This window comes from Littorina saxatilis, linkage group LG1, assembly GCF_037325665.1.
Source record: "Littorina saxatilis isolate snail1 linkage group LG1, US_GU_Lsax_2.0, whole genome shotgun sequence".
NCBI classification, from domain to species: domain Eukaryota; kingdom Metazoa; phylum Mollusca; class Gastropoda; order Littorinimorpha; family Littorinidae; genus Littorina; species Littorina saxatilis.
In genome coordinates, this window is record NC_090245.1 from 29,848,093 (window position 1) to 29,870,989 (window position 22,897).

The following is a 22,897-nucleotide window of genomic DNA, read 5'->3' on the forward strand; positions in this document are numbered from 1 at the left end:
ACAAACATAAAAATGATCACAATAATAATAATAATAATAATATGTCACTAGATGAATACCCGCTTCGCCGGGTACGGCTTCGCCGGGAAGAAGTCGAGCCGAATACCCGGCTGTGCCGGGGACCCGGCTCAGTTTGCCGGGTGTACGCCGGCTTTGCCGGCGCACCGCACGAAGGAAGGGAGATAAACGCGCAAAACACTGGAGAAGAGTAAAAATAGTATAACGGGAATATGGATTGAGCGTTGTCGACAGTGACCTTCTAAAAATAGAAACGGGAATATGGATTGACGCCACACGAAGGAAGGGAGATAAACGCTGAAAACACTGGAGAAGATAAGGAAGAGTTACTGGGAATGGATCCAGAGAAAAACCAAAATCGGTTCAGCGCTGCGCGCTGAGAGCACGTGTTGAAATATCTCATCGACCAGGTTGTGTCCGGGGTGTACCTGAATATGGCCACCAAATTTGAAACAGATCCATCGATAACCTTGGGCGTGCATCGCGGACACACACACACACACAAGTCGTATATATATATAGATGCCGAATTCACGTAATTGCCGAATTCGCGGAATTGGCATCATTTTTGCCCATTTCGCGTAATTGGCAAAACGCTGCCCATTACGCGAAATCAGCAGCGTTTTGCCGAAAATGCGTCAAGGCTTCTAAAATTTGCCCATTTTGCAAAAGCGGCAGACAATCTTTATACTTTTTGTGCCACCAAAATATTGCATTAGCACTGCTTTACCTACCTATTATGGTTTTGATGGTCTGTGTTGGTTTGTGTCGAGAATAACTCCGGAAAAGCACGAAAACTACACTTTTTGCCATAACTTGCCATTACTTATCGAATATTGCTATATCTATCCATTCCAGTATCTAGCTGTCCAAGTGTGATGATATCCCAGGCATTTGAGAACTTTAAAGCCAAAAAGTGGCTGCCGATTTCGCAAAATAGGCAAATTTTAGAAGCCTTTACTAGCAATGACACATGAAATTTTGAAATTAATGGTTGAATGACAAGAAACACACCATTTTAAAGAGATCAAAATTCTGAGCACATAGCAATTTGTTTTATTTAAATCAGTGCAGTAGTTCTCGAGATATGCTCATTTTAGTTAAGAAATTTTGGGCGTCATTTGAGGACAAAGCTAGTGACATAGACTGATTGCTGTGGCAATGACATGAAATTTTGAAATTAATGGTTGAATGACAAGAAACACACCATTTTAAAGAGATCAACATTCTGAGCACATAGCAATTTGTTTTATTTAAATCGGTGCAGTAGTTCTCGAGATATGGTCATTTTAGTTCAAAATCACTTTGCTTTGAGCGAGCCGAGATCGCAACCTCTTCAGGCTTTTGATCGGCCGAGTTTCGCATTTTTTGGGTCCAGTTTTGAATAAGTCATTTCTCGCTTGATTCTTTTGATTTTTGGTTTAAATGAAACAGAAGTTAATGTTTTATAAACTGCATTTTAACCGTGTATGCCGATGGAAGTTTTCAGACCAAATTTTAGTGAAACTCACACGAGTAATATTCACCGACATGCTGACGGAGATGTAGCTTCAGGTGGTTTGCGGTTTTTTGTATGGGAAAGATATAAGGCTTTCTCTGATTGGTTGCAAAATATCACAGCCCTCCAATGAAAATTACGGTATTCCGAGCAGTTTGAAATGAACTGGTCGTCTGCTAAGAGTGACGCGAAAAGGGCCGCGAGAGGCAGTGAAGACGAACACGCACTTTCACACTCAAAATATTCCAAAACACATCTTTTATTAATTTCATACAGTAAACTTTGTTTTTGAATCATTTCTTTATTCATTCCTTTTTTATTTGATACATAATATGTGACTCACAAACATCAATTATGCCAATTATTTTTCACTCAAAGTGAAAAAAAAGTGCCTTTTCACTGTGTCCTCAGTTGACGCTGGGCGATGTGGCAATGCTACCTTTACACATTTTCGGCAAAACGCTGCCGATTTTGCGTAATGGGCAGCATTTTGCCGATTACGCGGAGTGGGCAAAAATGTTGCCGAATTCGGCAATTACGTGAATTCGGCACGACATATATGTCATCTTCAAAGGTTAGAAAAAGCTGAATTAATTTAATGTGTGCATGTTTGTAACCAAATTTATAAACTGATCAGAAGGGAACCCGCAAGACAACCTCTGAAGGTATTTTACTCATTTTGAATCTTTACTTTAAATGTCAATGTTTACTGTCATTAGTGTATGTAAGTCACTAAGTGTGAAGCAAATTCATAAAATCGAAAATTTTTAAGTAAATTTTCATTTCATTAATATACTTACCCGAATCACATAAAGAGCATTGACGCAGTCTGAATAGCTAAGGTCTGAAAAGGCTACCCGTCTTAAAGTTTAAAAGGGAAGCAACCCAACCACAAAAAAGGTAAACACAGCTATGGCAACGACCATATACCCGGGGAGTTACCTCCCCTGCCGGGTATGTGACGTCACTCCCATTGCTGCACCACATGGTACACTCATTCGACATTAAAGAAAAACTAAAATATCATAAGCGGGGTTGGCGGGAGGGAATACACTATGTGATTCGGGTAAGTATATTAATGAAATGAAAATTTACTTAAAAATTTTCGATTAAATTACATATTCTTACTCCGAATCACATAAAGAGCAGATAGCATCAACAAGGCGGTGGGAATGAAAAACCAAACTCACCTCAAACCCTTGAAATGAACTGGCCACCTGCGATCAAGGCAGGGAGTGTTCTTGAACCATCTTGCCGAACAGCGGAGACATCTCTGAGGTAAAAGTTCAAAAAGACATCCTCAGAACGCCAGTAGGCTGTGCGTAGAACCTCGTCCAGCTTTCGTGACCGTAGGACGGCCAGAGATGACGCCCAAGCTCTGGTTTCATGAGCTCTAGCAGAGTTCAGAGGGAAAGCAGGCAGTGCCCCCCCCTTTTCCGCAAGGTTCCACTCATATGCTTGTTTTATCAGAGCGGACACCCACCGAGCCATTGTCGTCTTTGCAATATCCTTATTTCTCACAGTATTAATGGAGATAAATAAGAGATTTTGAGATTTCGACCTAAGCGGTTGAGACCGGGCAAGGTAGATGTCAAGGGCTCGCACAGGACAATTAAGGGCGTCCGGATCTCCGGGAGCCAGTATGCTAGTCAGAGGTTTGACGCGAACCAGAGGCGAGGCCTGGTCAGGGGTCTGGTTCTTAGCCAGAAAATGTGGCCGGAAACGCAAGGAAATAGAACCATCAGGTTCTTTAGAGATATCCTCCGGGTTTCCAGAGAGCGCATGGATCTCGCTTCCTCTGCGCGCAGAAGCTACTAGTAGCAGAAAAAGAGTTTTGCGCGTCAGGTTAGCGAAACTCGCCGTGACCAGAGGTTCAAAACGTGCAGAACGTAAGAACTCGAGTACCAGGAAAAGATCCCATTTTGGCATGGGGGAACGAGTAGAAATCTCTTTAAGGGCAGCGCCCTTAATCACCCGTGAAATGACTCCACTGACGTCAATAGAGCGGCCCATCTGGCGTAAGGTTACCGCAATGGCAGATCTCCTAACTCTCAAGGAGGAAGCAGAGGCTCCTTGAGACGCAAGCGAAGAAAGATGGTTTGCCACGTGCATAGACCGAGGGGCTAGCGCGTTCAAACCCTGGGCCTGACACCAGGCAACCCAGGCCTTCCAGTGGGAAGCATAGACTGACGACGTAGAAGCCCTATGAGAGCGTTCCACTAAGTCGAGAGTCTGCTCAGACGCACCAGAACGCCTCAGAAAGGACCGGACAACCTCCACACGTGAAGATTCAGAGACGAGGGATCCTCGTGTGGTATGCCGGTGTGAGGCTGCACCAGTTCCCCTTTTGTGAGAAAGAGCGGAACTGGTGGACCGTGGGCGAGCCTTAGAAGGTCCGGGAACCAAACCTGAGACGGCCACAGAGGAGCGACCAACAGGAGATCCGGACCCTCCATTTCCGCCTTCCGAAGTACTCGACTGAGTAGCTGGAAGGGAGGAAAGGCGTAGGCCTGAAGCCCTGTCCAGGGAAAGGCCAATGCATCTGTCTGCCAAGCCTCGGGATCCGGGAATGGCGAGACGAAGATTGACAGCCTCTTCGAGAAACGGGTGGCAAAGAGATCCACCAGAGGCTTTGGGACGAGGGCCCAAAGGCGAAGCAGTGCCCCTTGAGTGATCGTCCACTCTGATTGAATCACTTTGTCGGAGCGACTGAGCGCGTCCGCCAAAGTGTTCAAGCTCCCCGGAAGGTACCTGGCTGTGAGAGTGATCTGATGGTGCCAGCACCAGACCAGAATCTCGCAGGTCCTTCTCGAAAGAGAAGGGGACCGCGACCCCCCCTGCTTGTTCAGATAAGCTGCCACAGTCGTGTTGTCTGTGAACAGACGAACATGATGGGCGTGAAGGGAGGGCCGAAACTCCTCCAGAGCAAGGGCCACAGCCTCGAGCTCCAGCAGGTTGATGTGCCAGTGGCTCTGCTCTGCCGACCACAGGCCCGACGCAGTCTGTCGGTCTGTGTGCGCTCCCCACCCCGACAGAAACGCATCTGTGAAGAGGTCCGTGTCTGGGGGAGGCAAGGCGATCGGCACACCTCTGCAGACCCAGTCCGAGTCCAACCACGGAAGGGTCGCTGACTGGAACCATCCCTGGAGAGGGACGAGGACGTTCCAGTCCACATGAGCAGAGTCCACATACGGCTTCAGAGCAAGCTGAAGAGGCCGCTTGTGAACTCTGCCCAGAGGCACCAAGAGAGCCATGGATTCCATCTGTCCCAAGATGGAAGCCAGCGTCCGGAGGGAAGCCCGCAGGAGAGGCAAAGTGGACCTGATAAGCGCTTGGAGCTTGTCCACCCGCCGCTGAGAGGGTTGGACAGTCCAAGGGACCGTGCTGAAAGACATTCCCAAATAAGTGAACGTCTGCGACGGAATCAGTTCCGACTTTGTTGTGTTGATCGAAAAGCCCAACAAGTGGGCTTGACGAAGAACAGACTGGGTATGACCCGAGCAACCTGTCCGGCTTTGGTTCATGATGAGCCAATCGTCCAGATATGCCCTGAGCCGGATACCCTGCGACCTCACCAGTGCGCATAGCTGTCTCACGACCATGGTGAAGACCCAAGGTGCGAGAGACAGCCCGAAAGGAAGAGCGCGGAACTGGAAGATCTGATCGCCCCACCGGAAACGGAGCCATTTCCGGTCGGACGGATGCATGAGGATATGAAAGTATGCATCTGTCAGATCAATGGAGGTCGCCCAGTCTCCTGGACGGAGGGAGTCTCTGACCGAAGCCGGCGTCTCCATCTTGAACCGTATCGTTCTCAAGAAAGTGTTGAGCTGCGATAGGTCCAAGACGGGACGCCACCCTCCTGACGACTTGGGAACGGCAAAAAGCCGCCCGTAGAAGCCCGGAGAGCTGTGGTCTAGGACTTTCTCCACCGCGCCCTTCTGCACCAGGGTGACAATTTCCGCCTGAAGGACGGACCTTGCCTCCTGCGAGGAGGGGGGCTTGCATGCCGGCGGACGCCGGGAAAGCGGCGCCTTTTTGTCCAGCCAAAGTAGACGAAAACCCGATCCCACAACGCCCACTATCCACTGGCTGTGTATGGTGGCCGACCAGTGTGATAGAGCCCGGGAGGGGCCCCCCGCCATCACCAGAGTGGAGGGCGGGGGGGGGGTGAAACCGGGAACACTTCATTGGGGGTGGGGCTTGCTGCTAGAGCCACCCCGCCCCCTGCCGGACGCTGATCTTTTTCTCGAACCCCTCCAGGGTTGAGAAGAAGACTTTGTCTGCTTCGTGCCGGCAGGCTTAGACGAGCCGGAAGCCTGAGGAGGCTTGGGCTTAGAAGTCTTAGCCTGCTTGAAAGCCTGAAGGGAGAAGTCCGAAAACTGCTGATCCCTGTTGGACTGGATCTCTGATCTTCGCGCATCGAAAATCAGAGGACCGAACAGAGACCCCTCCACAACCGGCGAAGCTCTGAGTGTGTCCAGCGTCGTTTGCTCAGAAAACTGAGAGTGAGCGAGGAATAAATCCCGACGACACGAAACAGAGTGCACATACTGAAGGGCAGACAGACGCATCTGTTCCTCATTGACCCTGGCCAGGGCCGAGAGGAGCGTGGACACGTCATCAGCGTCCTGCTCGCGACTGAGCAAGAAAGGATCAAGCGTCTCAGTAAGAGCGCGAGAGAGAGATCTGATCAGAGTCTCCGAGATGGAGGACAACTCCAGGAGTTGCCGACTGATCTCTTCAGAAGCCAGAAGAGTGTGATCAGGTAGAACCACACCCGAGGAAGGCTTGATTGGCTTGGCCAACAGAGGCTGCAAGTCCGGCGTAACAGACAGAGTTGTACGCGGAAGAGCAAAAGAAGCCAGTAAGTTGCGAGAAAACTTCGGCAGCACGAACTTCTTAAGACCAGAGGGGGTAAAAGAAGAAGCGTGAGCCATAGAAGCTAGGTAAGACTGAGCCTCTTCCGGAACTGGACCGTGCGGAACCAGTAACGGAACAGGCGTGCAGGGGAGACCACTTCCGGCAGGAGATGGACGAGCCAAAACCTGGGACAGCTGATATGCCACAGAAGGAGACTCGGCAAAGCGGAAGCTCTCGTCGCCCTCCTTCGCATACCGGAAGTCAGCCATAGCTGACGGAGCCGCTGAGGTTGAAGAACCCTTAGCCGAAGCACCTTCCGGAAAATACCGGGAAGTAACTTCCGCGGCAGCCTCCAAAGAGCGCTTGAGCTGCGCCGGAAATCCCGAGCGAGGTTGCTCACTGGCTACAGACTGAGTGTCAGAGTAGCCATGATCAACTTGACCAAAGTCAACTGAACCGGAAGCAAGCTGGCGGTCAGGGTAAGCCGAAACCGGAAACCCTCCAGACCGCAAACCGTCGTGTCCCGTAACCATACCAGCAGGCAGAGAAGGGAGCGCTGACGGCAAGCTTGAAGCCGCCGGAACCGGAAGGGGTGTCGACCCAACACCAAAGTGAAGGGAAGAATGCCCCAAACGTCCATAGTCAGGAAGCTGACTCTCAACCAAGGACATCCGAGAAGGAGTACCCGGAAGAGAGAAAGCAGATCCGGTCTGAGCCGGAAACACGGCAGGCGAAGCCACACCTTGATGTGGAAACGCTGGCCGTGATGACTGAGGCCGGAAGCCCTGCTGCCCGGAGGCCAGTCCACAGTCAACTCCAACACCTGCCGCTGAATGGGAGTGTGAAGGAGGACCTTCGCTTCCGGAAAAAACCCGGAAGCGCGACTTCCGGAGGAAACCGCCCTTGCTCAGAAACGAACTCACGCTCAATGGGTACTGAACGAGACTGAGCAGGAAAGCGGGAGTGACCCGCGCCAGGTGAGCTCCGTCCCAGCAGGGACAGTCCAGTGGCTTCACTAGAGCCGAAGGACAAGCTCGACGTACCTTGAGAGCTCCCCGCGGAAGCAGAAGCCGAAGGAGTAGTCGAAGTTCCGGTAGAACAGGAAGCCGTCACCACAAAACCGGAAAAAGAAGCCAAAGAGCGGGCATCGCTCACTGCAGGCGGATGTACGGTGCTTTCCGGTGGAGTAGCACGCTTAAGTTCGTCGCGAACTAAACTGCGAATCTCTGGAACTAAAGAGCTCAACAACGAAGACACAAGTGAAGCTTGCCCGTCTGAAGAAACGGAGGACGAGCAAGCCGCCGACGTAACGCAAGTAGAAGTAGTACCGCTCGCGCTAGCGTGTCCGGGAGGAGAAATGGTAACAGACATGACAGTGTTCTTCTCTTTGTCCGAAAGGACAACTAACACAGGTTTAGAACCTTGAGAGGATGATTTAGGTTTAATTTTGCCCTTAACATCGCCCTTGCCACGTCTACTCGCGTTCTCTGCCATGCCGGCCAAAATGCAAATGGCGGCCAACACAACACAACAACAGTTACTGACAAAATTTCACAAGTCCGAAAAGGACGAAAATTATCAATAACCAGCCAAAAGTTCTTACGATAGGTAAGGTAAAATGGAAAGAGCTCACCAACTACCAAGTAGAGGGAAAGCAGACGGGTAGGTGGTCGGTGGGTGTTATGAAAACTCCAACAACGCACAGAGCCTATGGAAAACACGACCTCTCGTCAGGACTGAAAGATGTCGAATGAGTGTACCATGTGGTGCAGCAATGGGAGTGACGTCACATACCCGGCAGGGGAGGTAACTCCCCGGGTATATGGTCGTTGCCATAGCTGTGTTTACCTTTTTTGTGGTTGGGTTGCTTCCCTTTTAAACTTTAAGACGGGTAGCCTTTTCAGACCTTAGCTATTCAGACTGCGTCAATGCTCTTTATGTGATTCGGAGTAAGAATATGTAATTTAATAAAAGTACTCACTTGGCAGCATTTGAAAATGCTTCCTCCAAAACCAACTCAAACTGCTTGGCAAACTCAGGTCCCTTTTTCTTGCTGTTTTGAATGATGTCATTGGCCAGGTAGACAAACGTCAACTTTTTGCTTGGACGAGCTGAAACAAAAGATATATCACAATCAGTATCAAAATCAAATTGCAAAAGCAATTGATGAAAAGAAACGGATCAAAACATGCCATCAAGACATGTAATTCGCATATAATAAAGACATGCATCTAAGCAACATGATCCCTGGAATGTAGCACTAGTACTATAGCAGACACAGACACAACACTCAACAGACCCTTTCCTGACATCACATGCTGAACTGCCAATGTGCCATCACTTCTTGATGTTTGTTGTGTACCAAATAAAAGAAAGGAAAAAAAAGCAAACAGACAAAAGCAGATGAACAAGAAAACAAAACAGCACCTTCCGTGGGAAAACTCGAATTGAAAGATCCGCAATAAACGGCAAAGTGAAAGTTGACCCACCCTGCTGTATTGATCTGCACACAGCAGTCTGGGATAACCCACAAAACTTGAAAACATTGCAATACACCACTAAACAGTTCCGCGGCCATTGCGACAGTGCGCATGCGTAGGATTTTTTTCGAGTAAACAACGCGTCGTGCTAGCTTCTCAGCAACTCGAAACATGTGCGATTTGAGCGAGATTTCCATCCAGAAGGTGCGACTGTGGAGCACTGAAGCATCGAAAACCTTGTCGTGTGTACGGAAAACGAGTGTGGAAGGTGCACACGAGGAACTTGTAGCTAGGTAAGTTTTATTTCTTTCGTTATTTACTCTTTGCAATGATGCGATGTGTTGTTCATTCCCAAGACCGGTTTTCCGCCCTGTAAGTTGTAAACACTAACAGTAACTTAGTAAGTGCTCTCTCTTCAGATACGCTTAACTTTTCAGTTGATTAAAGTCAAAAACTTGAATAAGTGCCGTTGATCTGTCCACGGAATCTAACTTACTATGAAGCATAACTATATTCCGATTCGTGATGCATAGGCCACATGTTGCGATAGTGTATGCAAAAGTTTTCCATTTTCAATCTGACGTGTGGGTAAGATAAGAAACAACAAACATGCATACTAAGTTTCCACTGCCAGTTTGTATAGCTGCTAAGCTTACCTCAGGCTGAGTCAGTGAGTATTTTGTACGTTTACATACAAAATGGTGATGAGGGGGAAAAAGAATGCCTTCCACAGGTGCGAAAAACTGTGATTTGATCTCAAGGCCTTTTTGTTTTAGAGCTTTTCCTGCTTTGGAACTTGGGAGATGGGATTCCTGTCGACCGTGAAGCAGAAAATGCAGAGAGGGTGCTTCTTCGGGAGTACAAGCAGAAGTTGTATGTGAAAGGGGTGCTTTATCCTGATCCATTCATCATCACAACTGGATTGAAAGGCAGCAAGATGGGCGATTCCTGTGGCCAAGCGTCTTCATCGCCGGCTGCCTGTGAGTGTGAGCTCGACCTCATGCATCGCCTCGTCAACGAGTTTTAAGGAGGAAAGGCTTACAGGTAGGAAACCTCTCTACTTTTTTAAATAAGTCATATTTGCACTTTACTTTTGAAAAAGAGAATGGTTCAAGTTGAATTGCAAGATGGCAGTGCAGCCTAACAACATTTTGGTTTCAGTGAACAGGGAATGTGTCAAAATCTGAAAAACCAGCATACTAGTATTAATACACACTAAAATTATGCCTGTCGCTGTCATATACATATAATTTTTGAAAAGTGCAGTGATACTGATAGTGATACAGTTAATCAGCAATGACTGAACCGACTTTCTAAATTCAGGGATGATCAAATCATCTGACTAATGGCCAGGGGCGAGTACAAAAAATCCGCTGTGCTAGTTAAAACCGCTTGGCAACTCGCCTGGTTGGCTAGTGAAAATTCTCGTCAAATGCAACACTTCTGGTTGTATACTCTAGTTTCAAAACGTTATATAAACAATGCAGTTATAGCAACTGTGGTTTGTACCCGGCAAGCAATTCTTTTTGGTGGACTGGACTTTCTTGAAATGACTCACCTGTCTGGCAAGTTAAGATTTTGAGATCTGGCCATCCCTGCAACTGTCTTAATTTTGCAATGCTCTTCATGCAAGTTGCACTCAAATTTGTGAGCAATTTGTTATGTACAACTTGGTAAATTGTCCTAAATGATGCTTTAGTAAAAGTTGTTGTCTCCTTTCTCTTTCTCATATTGATTATTTTCTTTTTTTTCTCCCTTTTGGCAGTGTTTTGACCATATGCAACATGCTGCAAGTCATTTTGGAGGAGGAAGCCCCTGATTGCATCTTTGTCAAAACCAGAAAGAGACTTCTACCTGTCTCCAAGAGTCAGCCATCACAACCACCTGTTACCCAGAGCCAGCCATCACAACCTCCTGTTCCCAAAGTAATCCAATCCTGTTGCCCGTTTTGATACAGGCAGCAACAGGATGCACTTAGGAGGAGGAACTAGTAGAAGTAGGAAAAGCGGTATTAACAAAACAGCTTTTTCCTCTTAACTATGAAACCACACAGATAAACAAGGAGAGCAACCCTTCCACAAAGTAAACAATCCTGACGACCCTAATAATTTCAACAATTTGTCAACTCATGTAAAAGCTTTGCCAGATCCAGGCATTAAGCTCTACTCGTTACACATGTAATGGGCAGAGCAACATTGTTGAACAGCTGCTTCGTTTTTTTGTAAGTTTTCAGCCTGAAAAGTAGTAGGGTGGGTCGCATCTAAAATATAAATGTTTTTCTTGTCAAAACCTATGTTAATTTTCCTACATTTTAAGAATCCCTCTTTCTCTGTAGTGGATTTTTTTTTTTTTATCAGATTATTGTTTGGAGTTCTGAAAAGGAAGGCTCCTGTGTACACCATTATAGATATGACTTTTACTGTACTACATGTGTGTTTTTGGTATATATATATATAAATATATAAAACTAGATATCTGTCTTCCCAATATGTGCATTGCCAAGTGGATGAAGTCATCAGATTTGATCTGCTGCTAGTGATAACGTTTATCAACATAAGTAAAGTTTTTTGAGCTGACTGTATTGTGTGCATTTTGTTTGCAAGTGCTGATATGTTTGACTTTGTGCTGTAATGCTTTGTCTTGTCTCTCATTCTCCCTTTCAAAGTACGAGAACTCAGATTTTGTTCTGACACACTCATTGCATCATACAAACATCAATAAAGACACACACAGAAAGTGAGCCAAACAAACATTTTTCCTCAGAACATGTTATGGTATGCACAGGGGACATGAAAATTATGGAGAGAAGACTGTACGCAGGAAGAAGAGAGAAACATTCAAACAAATGAAAACAAACCTGTAAATTGTTTAAGGTTGCTCTTGGCCACTCTGGTGACATGTACTTTATTCTACCTATATTAGCGAAACCGATAGGCTAGATCCTGAAGGTCTAATCCTCGTCTCTGTTGCATAAACATCATCTCATCTATACTATAACGTTTAGGGTCAATACTCATTGGTTGATCGCTAAAAATTCTTGTCTTTTTAGAATTTTTGACTTTTTCCTGCCATCTTCTTGTTGCAAAGGGTGACACTAAAACCATGAATTAATTGTAAGAGACTGGTCGTGGCTATACCAGTGCAATATGATATGTTCTGCGAGAAATCAGATTTCTGAATAACCATGGATTTTTCCTGTCTGCGTTCTTTTTCTTTGCCATGTTTGCAATCTGTAGTTTGAACATCAGTCTATTGTTCTCCTTAGTCAGCTTAATCATTGGAATAAGATTGGGCATAACGGGTGTGCATTAAGTTGGCATCTGCTTATACAAAAAAACTATCAACAAATAAGCAAGAACAAGAGCACCCAGAAATGTTTCTGTTGTGAATGGGTCTTGTTCAGGGCTAGTCACACTTTTCTGGCAATCAACTAGCTGCACCATTCCTCTCCCTTGATGATCCTTGGGCCTGGCACGTCTCAAACTGGAATTCCAGATCTCGCATTGCCCATTTTCTTCTGCCTAGCCGGTGCTCTGGTCGGGGTATGTCTATCAGCACTCTTGCTGTCTGAAACATTGCCAAACAGGGTTCATTCTGTCAGTATTTACATCTTCATGTAGGGTTCTCCACATATGTTGTCCGTTTGGGTTCCATGCCCCCAACTTCAACTTATAAAGGTGGTCATTTGGACCCACTGTTGTCATTTTCAGTGCAATACAGAACTCCCCCTGTGAATTCCCCGGTACACTTGTTTTTGTTCCTTTGGCTTCTATGGAGAGCTCTCCTAATGTTGATCAAATCGCACTCTGGAAACAAACCACCCACATAAAACTTAGCTTGGCTTCCCACATTCATAAGCCTCATATATTGATATTGATTGATATTCATTCTTGTTCAGATTTCAAAACACACGAACAGACGAAAAGTCAATTAAATCACTCAAGCTGTAAGGCACAGACACATCATAGTGATACTAGGAACAGCATGTGTGAACAAATACATTCAACACCTTACCACTTTCTTTACTGCGTACACACACAAAATATAACAAGAAAGTTTTTTAAAAAAACAACTTACTCTGTGTTGAAATCCAGGGTATCCCAAGTTTTGTGTTGGGAAAGAGTTCTCTGCAGTTGGTGTGCCATCAAGAAAGTGTTGAGAACAAACCCTTGCAGGTGAAAAAAAAGCTTGTGCTGGGTTCTTCTTGTGTGTTGGATGCGGATGCAAGCTGTTGAAAACAGACAGATGCATATCAGATTTAACAATTTATGGCTCTACAAAGCAATTTTGATTGCTTTTTAATCACAGCCATGCTCTAACAACATGAAGTAAAACAAAAAAAACAAGAAACGGAAACACACTGACACAGAAAGTGAGCCACATTTTTTGATCTCATGCACGGCAGATTCAAACAAGTATTTCATGCAGTGCCGGTGTGCAGTTTTTGTAACGTTCAAAGCTGTATAAATGCAGGTCTAGCTAAACGGTTTTGTAATTATGCTATGGAATTTGCAGAAAAAAACAATAAATCGCATGAATGTCAGGCAATAAAATAAGTTGATCAAGAACTGTTACAGTGTTGCGCTTACCTGAACGGTGGTTGGCATGAACAGCACAGACTCGTGTGGAACCTGGTGAATTTTGCAAAGTTTAGCTTTCCATTTTGAAGACGGTAGCTTCCGTTGTCACAATCAATCATCGGGCAGTGACCTGCCATTGTTAAAATCGATAATCGCTGAATTTACATCGACAAAACAACAAAATAAACACAAGTGTCGGACTCGTCAGTCGCAGAACATACGCAAAGCTGTGTTGCAGACGATTTGTTTCCTCGAAAAAATGACGCAGCCAATGAGAGGCGTCTGTGCGGTCACGTGATTTTCCTTCTTTGTTCCATGTAAACGTCGGAACTGTTTAGTGGTGTATTTGCACACTAAAATGCATAGCAAACACCTCACCTTTCGAAAGCTCGCGGTGCCAGATTTTTACGATCGCCGCTGCATGTTTGCGATGGTGGATCAACCATAGCGAAAGCGTCTGAATGCTTTGCTGTGTATTATTAAGTTCTCCCAGCTTTTTCACAAGATTGGCGTCCGTGAAAGACGTCATGTTGATATTTCTGATACCACAAGGTGCTCCCTTGCCGGAAATAAGGAATAACCCAAACCAGTGCAATAATAGGGATGTTGAGTTGTTGTGAAGAGGTGTAGATATATTATGAATGATCTTTAAAGTTTCAAAATGTGAATAATTTACAGTAAATATGAGTTATGTTTAAAGTAAATATTACATGTGATACAATTTGTGCTCATGATGCAAGAATTAGGCAAAACAACCAAGCACCCCTTCCTGTGGATAGTGTCTTCGGTCCAGCTTACTTCCTGTCAATAAGCCCTCCCTTACACTTGTGGTGAAAAGTGGTGGTAAAACGCGTTTCTTACCAGAAAGCGAAAATGCCGTACGCAAATCAACCGACAGTGAACATAACAGAGCTTACCGAAGAGAACATTAAGTTTATCATAGAGGACACAGATTTAAGGTAAATGGAGAATTTAAGGGTCATGATTGATATCTCTGTTTTTATCTTTCCCTTCTGATTCTCTCTCCATCTCATCTCACCCTTGTCTCATCGAGTCAAATACTGCCTGATAACCATCTTGTAGTTACATGTAATTATGACTGTGGTGTTCATCATCTCGCAAAGTGGGTTGATCGCTTTGGTTACCAAACGTCCACACTGAAGGAAGCCTATTTGCAACATAATAAAGAGGCTCTAGAGTACTCTGCTTTGATTTGGGCTCATTCTGGGGGGTCTCAAAATTACGCAGTATGAGTAACTTAAATTAAAATGTGTAGTATTACTGGGGGGGAAAAACTCACACAAATTCACTGACGCATTTTTCCGGAGAAGTCTTACATCACTATACAGTTTATGTGTGAAACCTTTAAGTTTATTCCACCAAGAGTGCAAAAGTGAATGACATTTTGTATAGCGCAATTTTTATGCAGTTTTCTTTATCTATTTCATTTACAGTGTTGCCAATGGATTGCGGAGGGTGTGTATTGCAGAAGTGCCAACCATAGGTAAGGACACCTATGAATCGGCCAACGAGCAAGAACATTGAGTTTGTGAGATTATGCTGTTGCCATAGTCTGTGTTTTTACCTGCTATAGAATTAGAAATCAGAGAACAGTTAACTTATTAATTAATGGTGTGTTTCAAACTGTACTGAAACTAATTTTCTTCAGTCAACTATAGAAAGAGTATTCAGCATGAAACTTCAGTGCCATTCTATTTCTAGCTCCTTCCTTTACTTGCATGAACAAAATTAAACTAATTATTTCCTTGCGATCCATTTCAGATGACTTAAGTGGGTAGTAATACATCTGGTTGTGGGTTGTTGAATGATAACTTGGTTGACTAACCAATTGATTCATTGTTTTGATTTGCAGCGATTGACTGGGTGCAGATTGAAGCAAACTCATCTGTCTTATTCGATGAATTCATATCCCATAGACTTGGTCTCATCCCACTCACCAGTGATGAGACAGTTGACAAGATGCAGTACTCACGAGTAAGTACTCCCAGGACTGACAATAACAGCAAATTGCAGGTGCATGAAGTGCATGTATCATTTTTAGGGGTACAATTGGCCCCAGAAAGTATCTAATCACCTCAAGAGCTTTACAGTTTCGGGTTGGGGGTTACAACTATGTCCCCTAACACCAGGAATACCTTAAAACATGTGTTTGAGTGCTCAGTTATTCACATTTGAAACGCCTGTGTTTTGTCAATCTTTTTCCATGCCACGCTGTCTTTATGTTGATTTCTATCCTACTTTTTATATTTAGTCAAGTTTTGACTAAATATTTTAACATCGAGGGGGAATCGAAACGAGGGTCGTGGTGTATGTGCGTGTGTCTGTCTGTGTGTCTGTGTGTGTGTGTAGAGCGATTCAGACTAAACTACTGGACCGATCTTTATGAAATTTGACATGAGAGTTCCTGGGTATGAAATCCCCGAACGTTTTTTTCATTTTTTTGATAAATGTCTTTGATGACGTCATATCCGGCTTTTCGTGAAAGTTGAGGCGGCACTGTCACGCCCTCATTTTTCAACCAAATTGGTTGAAATTTTGGTCAAGTACTCTTCGACGAAGCCCGGGGTTCGGTATTGCATTTCAGCTTGGTGGCTTAAAAATTAATTAATGACTTTGGTCATTAAAAATCTGAAAATTGTAAAAAAAAAATAAAAATTTATAAAACGATCCAAATTTACGTTTATCTTATTTTCCATCATTTGCTGATTCCAAAAACATATAAATATGTTATATTCGGATTAAAAACAAGCTCTGAAAATTAAATATATAAAAATTATTATCAAATGTTTTTTTCGAAATCAATTTAAAAACACTTTCATCTTATTCCTTGTCGGTTCCTGATTCCAAAAATATATAGATATGATATGTTTGGATTAAAAACACGCTCAGAAAGTTAAAACGAAGAGAGGTACAGAAAAGCGTGCTATGCAGCATAGCGTAACCACTACCCCGCTCTTCTTGTCAATTTCACTGCCAATGCTGTGAGCGGTGGACCACGAGTATACGGTCTTGCTGCGTTGCATTGCGTTCAGTTTCATTCTGTGAGTTCGACAGCTACTTGACTAAATATTGTATTTTCGCCTTACGCGACTTGTTATCCTTGAGAGGGGCCCGTATTCCACACCCTGAATGTTATTGTATCTCTTTCCTTGAAGTTGCACATTGTTGACATAATGGTTGTTTGTTGCAGGACTGCACGTGCGATGAGTTTTGTCAAGAATGTGCCGTGGAGTTCACACTGGAAGTGAAGTGTACAGATGACCAGACACGCCACGTCACAAGTGCAGATCTGATCTCCAGCAACCCAAAAGTCATTCCTGTGAGTTTTTGTTGAGTTACCCTATAGAGCTGTTGCTTGTGGGGCTACTTATGACTGCTATACAAAACTTCGTTTTATATTATAGATTAAGTTTTATATTATTATCTGTGACTTTATTTAAAAGCTAGCAATACTTAGCCCTCTCTGTCTTACTTATAAAAAATGTAGTTATGCTGCTAGCTTATTATTGGTTTTGCTTGCAACATATAATGTGATGATCATACAAAACATAGCAAGCTTTGAAATGGATTTTAAAACAGTGTAAATGTAGGTAAATGATTCTGTTGTCTGTACAGAAAGTATCTCTTTTGTCTTTTTGAACTGCAGGTGACAACCAGAAAACATCAGGAAGCAAGTGAATATGAAGAAAATGATGGTATGTTAATCTTGAAATGGTCGTGTGCTTGTTAGGATTTTTCTACTTTCTTAGCATTCATGGGTAATACTGTTACAGTGCTATCACAAGCATTTTCTGTAAAGATAAATCGCATGTTTAGATATCTGTTTTGATGTTAATCCCAGCGAAGCTGGAGGTCTCCCACAAACGTTATCTACTGTAATCGACTTGAGAAATGCTCATCCCGATAATACATGATAAAGAAGGATTCTTTGTGCCCGGTCAGCAGCTACAGTTGGGGATGGAAGTTCACCCAAAATTAGGAACATACTAACTAAAATATGGTGGGTGTTTTGGGTTCCCCCAGTTTTTTTAGCAAACGCCACCCAAGGCCGCTTTGGCCGGGTAAAAATTCCATAGTTTCCAAGTCTATGGATACATCTTGCGTAAGAAGATGACGTCGAAAGGCTTTGACGTCAATGCATCATGACGTCATCCCCTCTTTGCTGTCTTTCTCTCTCGCGCGCTGTGTGTACATGTGTGTGTGTGTTTGAGTGTGCATTTTGTGCACACGTGTTAGTTTTACTGTTACTGTTTGTGTGTGTGTATATGAGTGTGTGTGTGTGTGTGTATGTATGTGTGTTTGTAAAGGTGTGTGTGTCCGTCTGTCTGTATGTGTGTTTTGTGTGTATGAAGTTTCTGTGAGAGAGTGAGTAAGTGCGTGTGAGTGAGTGAGTGTATGTGAGTGAGTGTGTGCGTGTGTGTGTGACTTGGGGAGAGAGAGATAGAGAGAGTTAGTTAGTTAGTTAGTTAGTTAGTTTGTCCTTCGCTGGGGGTATGCAGTGCCTTGGCATTGCACTTCTACTTAATTGTCAGTTTGTGTACAGTGGAATCCCCATTTTATGACACCCTAATATAAGTAAGTCTTTTCCCTTTTGAGACCCTTTTTTCTCAGATTTTTGTTTCATAAAGTCTGTAATGTCATCTCCACTTCAAGACTCCCTCCCTTTTAAGACATAATTTTCTCAGATTTTTGTTTCATAAAGTCTGTAATGTCATCTCCACTTCAAGACTCCCTCCCTTTTAAGACATAATTTTCTCAGATGTTTGTTTCATAAAGTCTGTAATGTCATCTCCACTTCATGACTCCCTCCCTTTTAAGACATAATTTTCTCAGATTTTTGTTTCATAAAGTCTGTAATGTCATCTCCACTTCAAGACTCCCTCCCTTTTAACTTAAATTTAAGACATAATTTTCTCAGATTTTTGGTGATCGTAAAATGGGGGATTTGTTGTATGTTTGCTTAAATATTGGTGTTTGGGGTGAGAGCAAGTGTTAGTGGTGTTCTTCCTGCATGACTTCAAGAAGTGTTAAGGCCAACAACAAAAAATAGTCTGTTTACGGTATCCCGACCGACCCTACTTTTTCGCCCAACCCTAGACTTTTTTTTGGCATTTGGGGGAGAAAAATGAATAAAAATAAAAATTAAAAAAAGTCTGTTTTTGGGCAAAATAACTTAAAAATATGTTTTTTTAGAAGAAAAAAATTTAAATAAATCCTGACCTACCAACCCAATTGTTTTTTGCCTGTGTTACCGTAATCAGACCTTTTTTTGTGTGGCCTAAAACAGTAAAATTGAAACCAATTTTCTTTGACAGATATCCTCATCTGCAAGCTACGCAAGGGGCAGGAAATGAAGGTTCGTGCCTTCGCAAGGAAAGGTTTTGCCAAGGAGCATGCAAAGTGGAACCCCACCGCTGGTGTTCCGTTTGAGTATGACCCCGACAATTCACTGCGTCACACTACATATCCAAAACCTGAAGAGTGGTATGTTGTTGTTAGGCAAACAAAAAAATAGTCTGTTTACAGTAACATAGGCCCAAAAAATAGGGTCGGTAGGTCGTTTTTTGTTTGTTTTTTTTTCCTTCAAAAAATTATAATTTTAAGTTATTTTGCCAAAAAACAGACTTAAAATTTTTTTAACTTTTTATTTTTTATTTTTATTTTTCCCAAATGCAAAAAAAAAGTCTAGGGTCGCGCGAAAAAATAGGGTCGGTCGGGATACCGTAAACAGACTATTTTTTATTTGTTGGCCTTACGATGTTTGTGTGTGTGTGCTGAGGACACTGAACTTTATCCCACTGTGATTGCTTTAGTTGTCAGCCAGCCTGGACAATGGGCTTCAGTTGTCCCTGACTATTGCAATACAAATGACATTTGTTGCTTTGCTCTCAGTGACAACAGTCTCGGGAGAATGTATTTGCAAGGCAAATGTATATTGCACTAGATGAATACCCGCTTCGCCGGGTACGGCTTCGCCGGGAAGAAGTCGAGCCGAATACCCGGCTGTGCCGGGGACCCGGCTTTGCCGGGTGTACGCCGGCTTTGCTGGCGCACCGCACAAAGGAAGGGAGATAAACGCGCAAAACACTGGAGAAGAGTAGTGACCTTCTAAAAATAGTATAACGGGAATATGGATTGAGCGTTGTCGACAGTGACCTTCTAAAAATAGAAACGGGAATATGGATTGACGCCACACGAAGGAAGGGAGGTAAACGCTGAAAACACTGGAGAAGATAAGGAAGAGTTACTGGAAATGGATCCAGAGAAAAACCAAAATCGGTTCAGCGCTGCGCGCTGAGAGCACGTGTTGAAAATTCTCATCGACCAGATTGTGTCCGGGGTCTCTCTGAATAAGCCCACCAAATTTGAAGCAGATCCATCGAGAACTTTGGCCGTGCATCACGCACAGACACACAGACACTAGTCGTATATATATATAGATGCGCAAGGACTCGGGACCGATATCCACAAACCCATCACAAGTTTAGAGTGAAGTAACGAATGAGGATAGTGTGTTTATATTGCATTTGGAGGATGGGGACTGAATACATCTGGTTAAAAGAGTTTTTTTCCCTTGTTACAGGCCTAAAAGTGAATATTCAGACCTGGACCCTGAAGGCGATCAACGTAAGTACTTAAGATATTCATTATACGCTTTTTGATGTTTAGTCTGCAGAGGTTTTTTTTCTTAAGAAAAGGTTACACCTTGCAAGATTGCTACATTGTACTCAATTCAGCTCACTTTATTGAACATTGCATGCAGCGTGTGGAAAGTTACTGAAGTAAATAATGTTGTGTCCTGAGCCTTGCTTTCTTTGTACACATTCAAGATGGACGGCGAATAAGTCCAGAAGAACTGATAACAGTCTATTTAATCCACAAAATCAAGAGATTGTAACCGCCAACTCCACATTTGCTGCGCATGCCACCCAGTAGAAAGTTCACTTCCCTTGGGCAAATAATGTCCCTTTCATTGTCTGCATTTCAACCATGTGCAGTACACCAGGAAAATTGCTTGGCTTGTATATTCAAACAAAACAAAGTACAAGTGCAAAATTACTCACACACACACACACACACACACACACACACACACACACACACACACACACACACACACACACACACACACACACACAGCATTTACAATGTGTCCACTTCACATGTAGTAACTATGTTTAATGTTTGTTCTGTTCAATTTGACATTACAATTGCATCTGGTTTTACTTCTGTTTCTAGATGAAGCTCCCTTTGACCCAATCGGCAGACCCAACAAGTTTTACTACAACGTGGAAACCTGTGGTTCCCTGAAACCAGAGAACATTCTGTTCACGGCACTCAGCGTTCTCAAAAAGAAACTCAGCGACCTTCAGACGCAGCTCAGTTTGGAGATTCAGAACGATCATCTTGCCATTTAGTGAAGAATCTGAGATGCAGAGTGTGAAGTTTCATCAACTACTGACATTTATCATTGAACATTGAACAAGTTACCTACTACATTTTTGTCAGATACCACTGACGTGCATCAAATCTTTGAGAATTTAACAAAAGTTTTTGCAAAGCTTAAGTGTTTGTGTGTGTTTTTATGAAAAACTTGAGCAAGTTCAAGGTACCATAGACCTGTTTATTGAATTATGATCATGTTTCAAATAGCACCGACATTTTGTGACATCCGCACATTTTGAACACCACAGAAATTTTCAATTGGATCACGTGCAAGATTTGGTTTTGTTATTTTGTTTTGTTTTGTATCTTATACTTTGCAGAAGTTATACTTGCCACAAACAAATGTGGTCCTATAGCAGTCCTTGCAGTGGTGCTGATATGAAGTTGTTAAGATTTTAGTTGTTGGAAGTCATGTGAAATAGAGAGGATTTCCAATAAAATCTCAATGCAAAGAAAAGAAAATAGTGTGTGAGGTGGAGCGCGCATGTGTCTTTTCAAAGATTTGTGTGTGAATTGTGATTGTGCTTTGACTTCACTTGAAATGTGCAGCTTATGAAGTTATACAACATTCTGAGTGAACAGGAGAGTCTTAGGAATGAGCAATGTTGGGCCCGCTGTCCATAGGCGGTATGCACATGAGTTGACCTGGGAGATCAAAAAAATCTCCAACCTTTGCCCACTAATCCACTAGGCCATTGCGCCTGTCGTCCACATCAAATGAATTTACAGCCGTGTTTTAGGACAGCCTGCTTTTAGTCTCATTTGCTACTGACTTCGAGCCGTTCTTCAGCAGACGTGTTATCTGTCCCAGCAGTGAGATCTGAAGATTGATTGCAATATCAAACTGGCTGCATGACTACTTTATTTGCTCAGTAAGTTGGAAACAAGTCGCGTAAGGCGAAAATACAATATTTAGTCAAGTAGCTGCCCTTTTTCAGCAAGACCGTATACTCGTAGCATCGTCAGTCCACCGCTCATGGCAAAGGCAGTGAAATTGACAAGAAGAGCGGGGTAGTAGTTGCGCTAAGAAGGATAGCACGCTTTTCTGTACCTCTCTTTGTTTTAACTTTCTGAGCGTGTTTTTAATCCAAACATATCATATCTATATGTTTTTGGAATCAGGAACCGACAAGGAATAAGATGAAAGTGTTTTTAAATTGATTTCGAAAAAAAAATTTTGATAATAATTTTTATATATTTAATTTTCAGAGCTTGTTTTTAATCCGAATATAACATATTGATATGTTTTTGGAATCAGCAAATGATGGAGAATAAGATAAACGTAAATTTGGATCGTTTTATAAATTTTTATTTTTTTTTACAATTTTCCGATTTTTAATGACCAAAGTCATAAATTAATTTTTAAGCCACCAAGCTGAAATGCAATACCGAACCCCGGGCTTCGTCGAAGATTACTTGACCAAAATTTCAACCAATTTGGTTGAAAAATGAGGGCGTGACAGTGCCGCCTCAACTTTCACGAAAAGCCGGATATGACGTCATCAAAGACATTTATCAAAAAAATGAAAAAAACGTTCGGGGATTTCATACCCAGGAACTCTCATGTCAAATTTCATAAAGATCGGTCCAGTAGTTTAGTCTGAATCGCTCTACACACACACACAGACACACACACAGACACACACACAGACACACGCACATACACCATACCCTCGTTTCGATTCCCCCTCGATGTTAAAATATTTAGTCAAAACTTGACTAAATATAAAAAGAACCATAACAAGCATAAAACAAGTTGCGTTAAGCGAAATTATTACTTTTAGTCAATCTGTCGAACTCACAGAATGAAATTGAACACGGCACTGCAGTCAAGACTTCGACTAAATCTAAAAAATAACAAAAACAAACAAATAATAACGAAATCAGTGCCACATTAGTTTTTTTAAACAAGGGTGCACATGCACATGCTAATAATGGAATCAGTGCCACATTAGTTTTTTCAAACAAGGGTGCACGTGCACCATGCAATT

At 43.2% G+C, this 22,897-nt stretch overlaps 2 protein-coding genes and 2 long non-coding RNA genes across 6 annotated transcripts in view; 2 read left to right on the forward strand and 2 right to left on the reverse strand.

Moving 5' to 3' along the window:
• Positions 1 to 13,992, reverse strand: part of LOC138966679 (regulation of nuclear pre-mRNA domain-containing protein 1B-like) — a 183,023-nt gene extending 169,031 nt beyond the window's left edge. For all 3 annotated transcript variants that reach the window (XR_011455743.1, XR_011455742.1, XM_070338986.1), the window contains exons 1-2: positions 13,818 to 13,992; positions 8,361 to 8,490 (exon numbers count right to left, since the gene is read on the reverse strand). Coding sequence is in view for 1 of the 3 variants with exons in the window: in XM_070338986.1 (XP_070195087.1) it covers positions 8,361 to 8,490; positions 13,818 to 13,968 (281 nt within the window). In the remaining 2 variants the exon portion in view is untranslated. The remainder of the gene's footprint in view (positions 1 to 8,360; positions 8,491 to 13,817) is intronic.
• LOC138966594 (uncharacterized) lies at positions 8,948 to 11,376 on the forward strand. Its single transcript, XR_011455722.1, has 3 exons — positions 8,948 to 9,152; positions 9,636 to 9,903; positions 10,625 to 11,376. It is a non-coding gene; the product is annotated as an uncharacterized lncRNA (long non-coding RNA).
• Positions 11,727 to 13,783, reverse strand: LOC138966603 (uncharacterized). The gene is made up of 3 exons (XR_011455725.1): positions 13,449 to 13,783; positions 12,937 to 13,087; positions 11,727 to 12,426 (listed from the first exon to the last, which is right to left on the reverse strand). It is a non-coding gene; the product is annotated as an uncharacterized lncRNA (long non-coding RNA).
• Positions 13,993 to 14,238: 246 nt separating the features above from the next.
• Positions 14,239 to 21,368, forward strand: LOC138966618 (DNA-directed RNA polymerase II subunit RPB3-like). The gene is made up of 8 exons (XM_070338907.1): positions 14,239 to 14,398; positions 14,894 to 14,943; positions 15,313 to 15,434; positions 16,651 to 16,779; positions 17,107 to 17,155; positions 18,776 to 18,944; positions 20,044 to 20,087; positions 20,700 to 21,368. The coding sequence occupies exons 1-8, from the start codon at positions 14,313 to 14,315 to the stop codon at positions 20,876 to 20,878; spliced, it is 828 nt and encodes a 275-aa protein (XP_070195008.1). The 5' UTR covers positions 14,239 to 14,312; the 3' UTR covers positions 20,879 to 21,368.
• The last annotated feature ends 1,529 nt before the right edge of the window (positions 21,369 to 22,897 follow it).

Coding starts and splice junctions, on each gene's coding strand:
- LOC138966618 (XM_070338907.1), top strand. CDS start 14,313: ATGCCGTACGCAAATCAACCGACAGTGAACATAACAGAGCTTACCGAA. Junction 14,399..14,893: donor ATAGAGGACACAGATTTAAG/GTAAATGGAGAA, acceptor TTTCATTTACAG/TGTTGCCAATGGATTGCGGA. Junction 16,780..17,106: donor GCAACCCAAAAGTCATTCCT/GTGAGTTTTTGT, acceptor TTTGAACTGCAG/GTGACAACCAGAAAACATCA.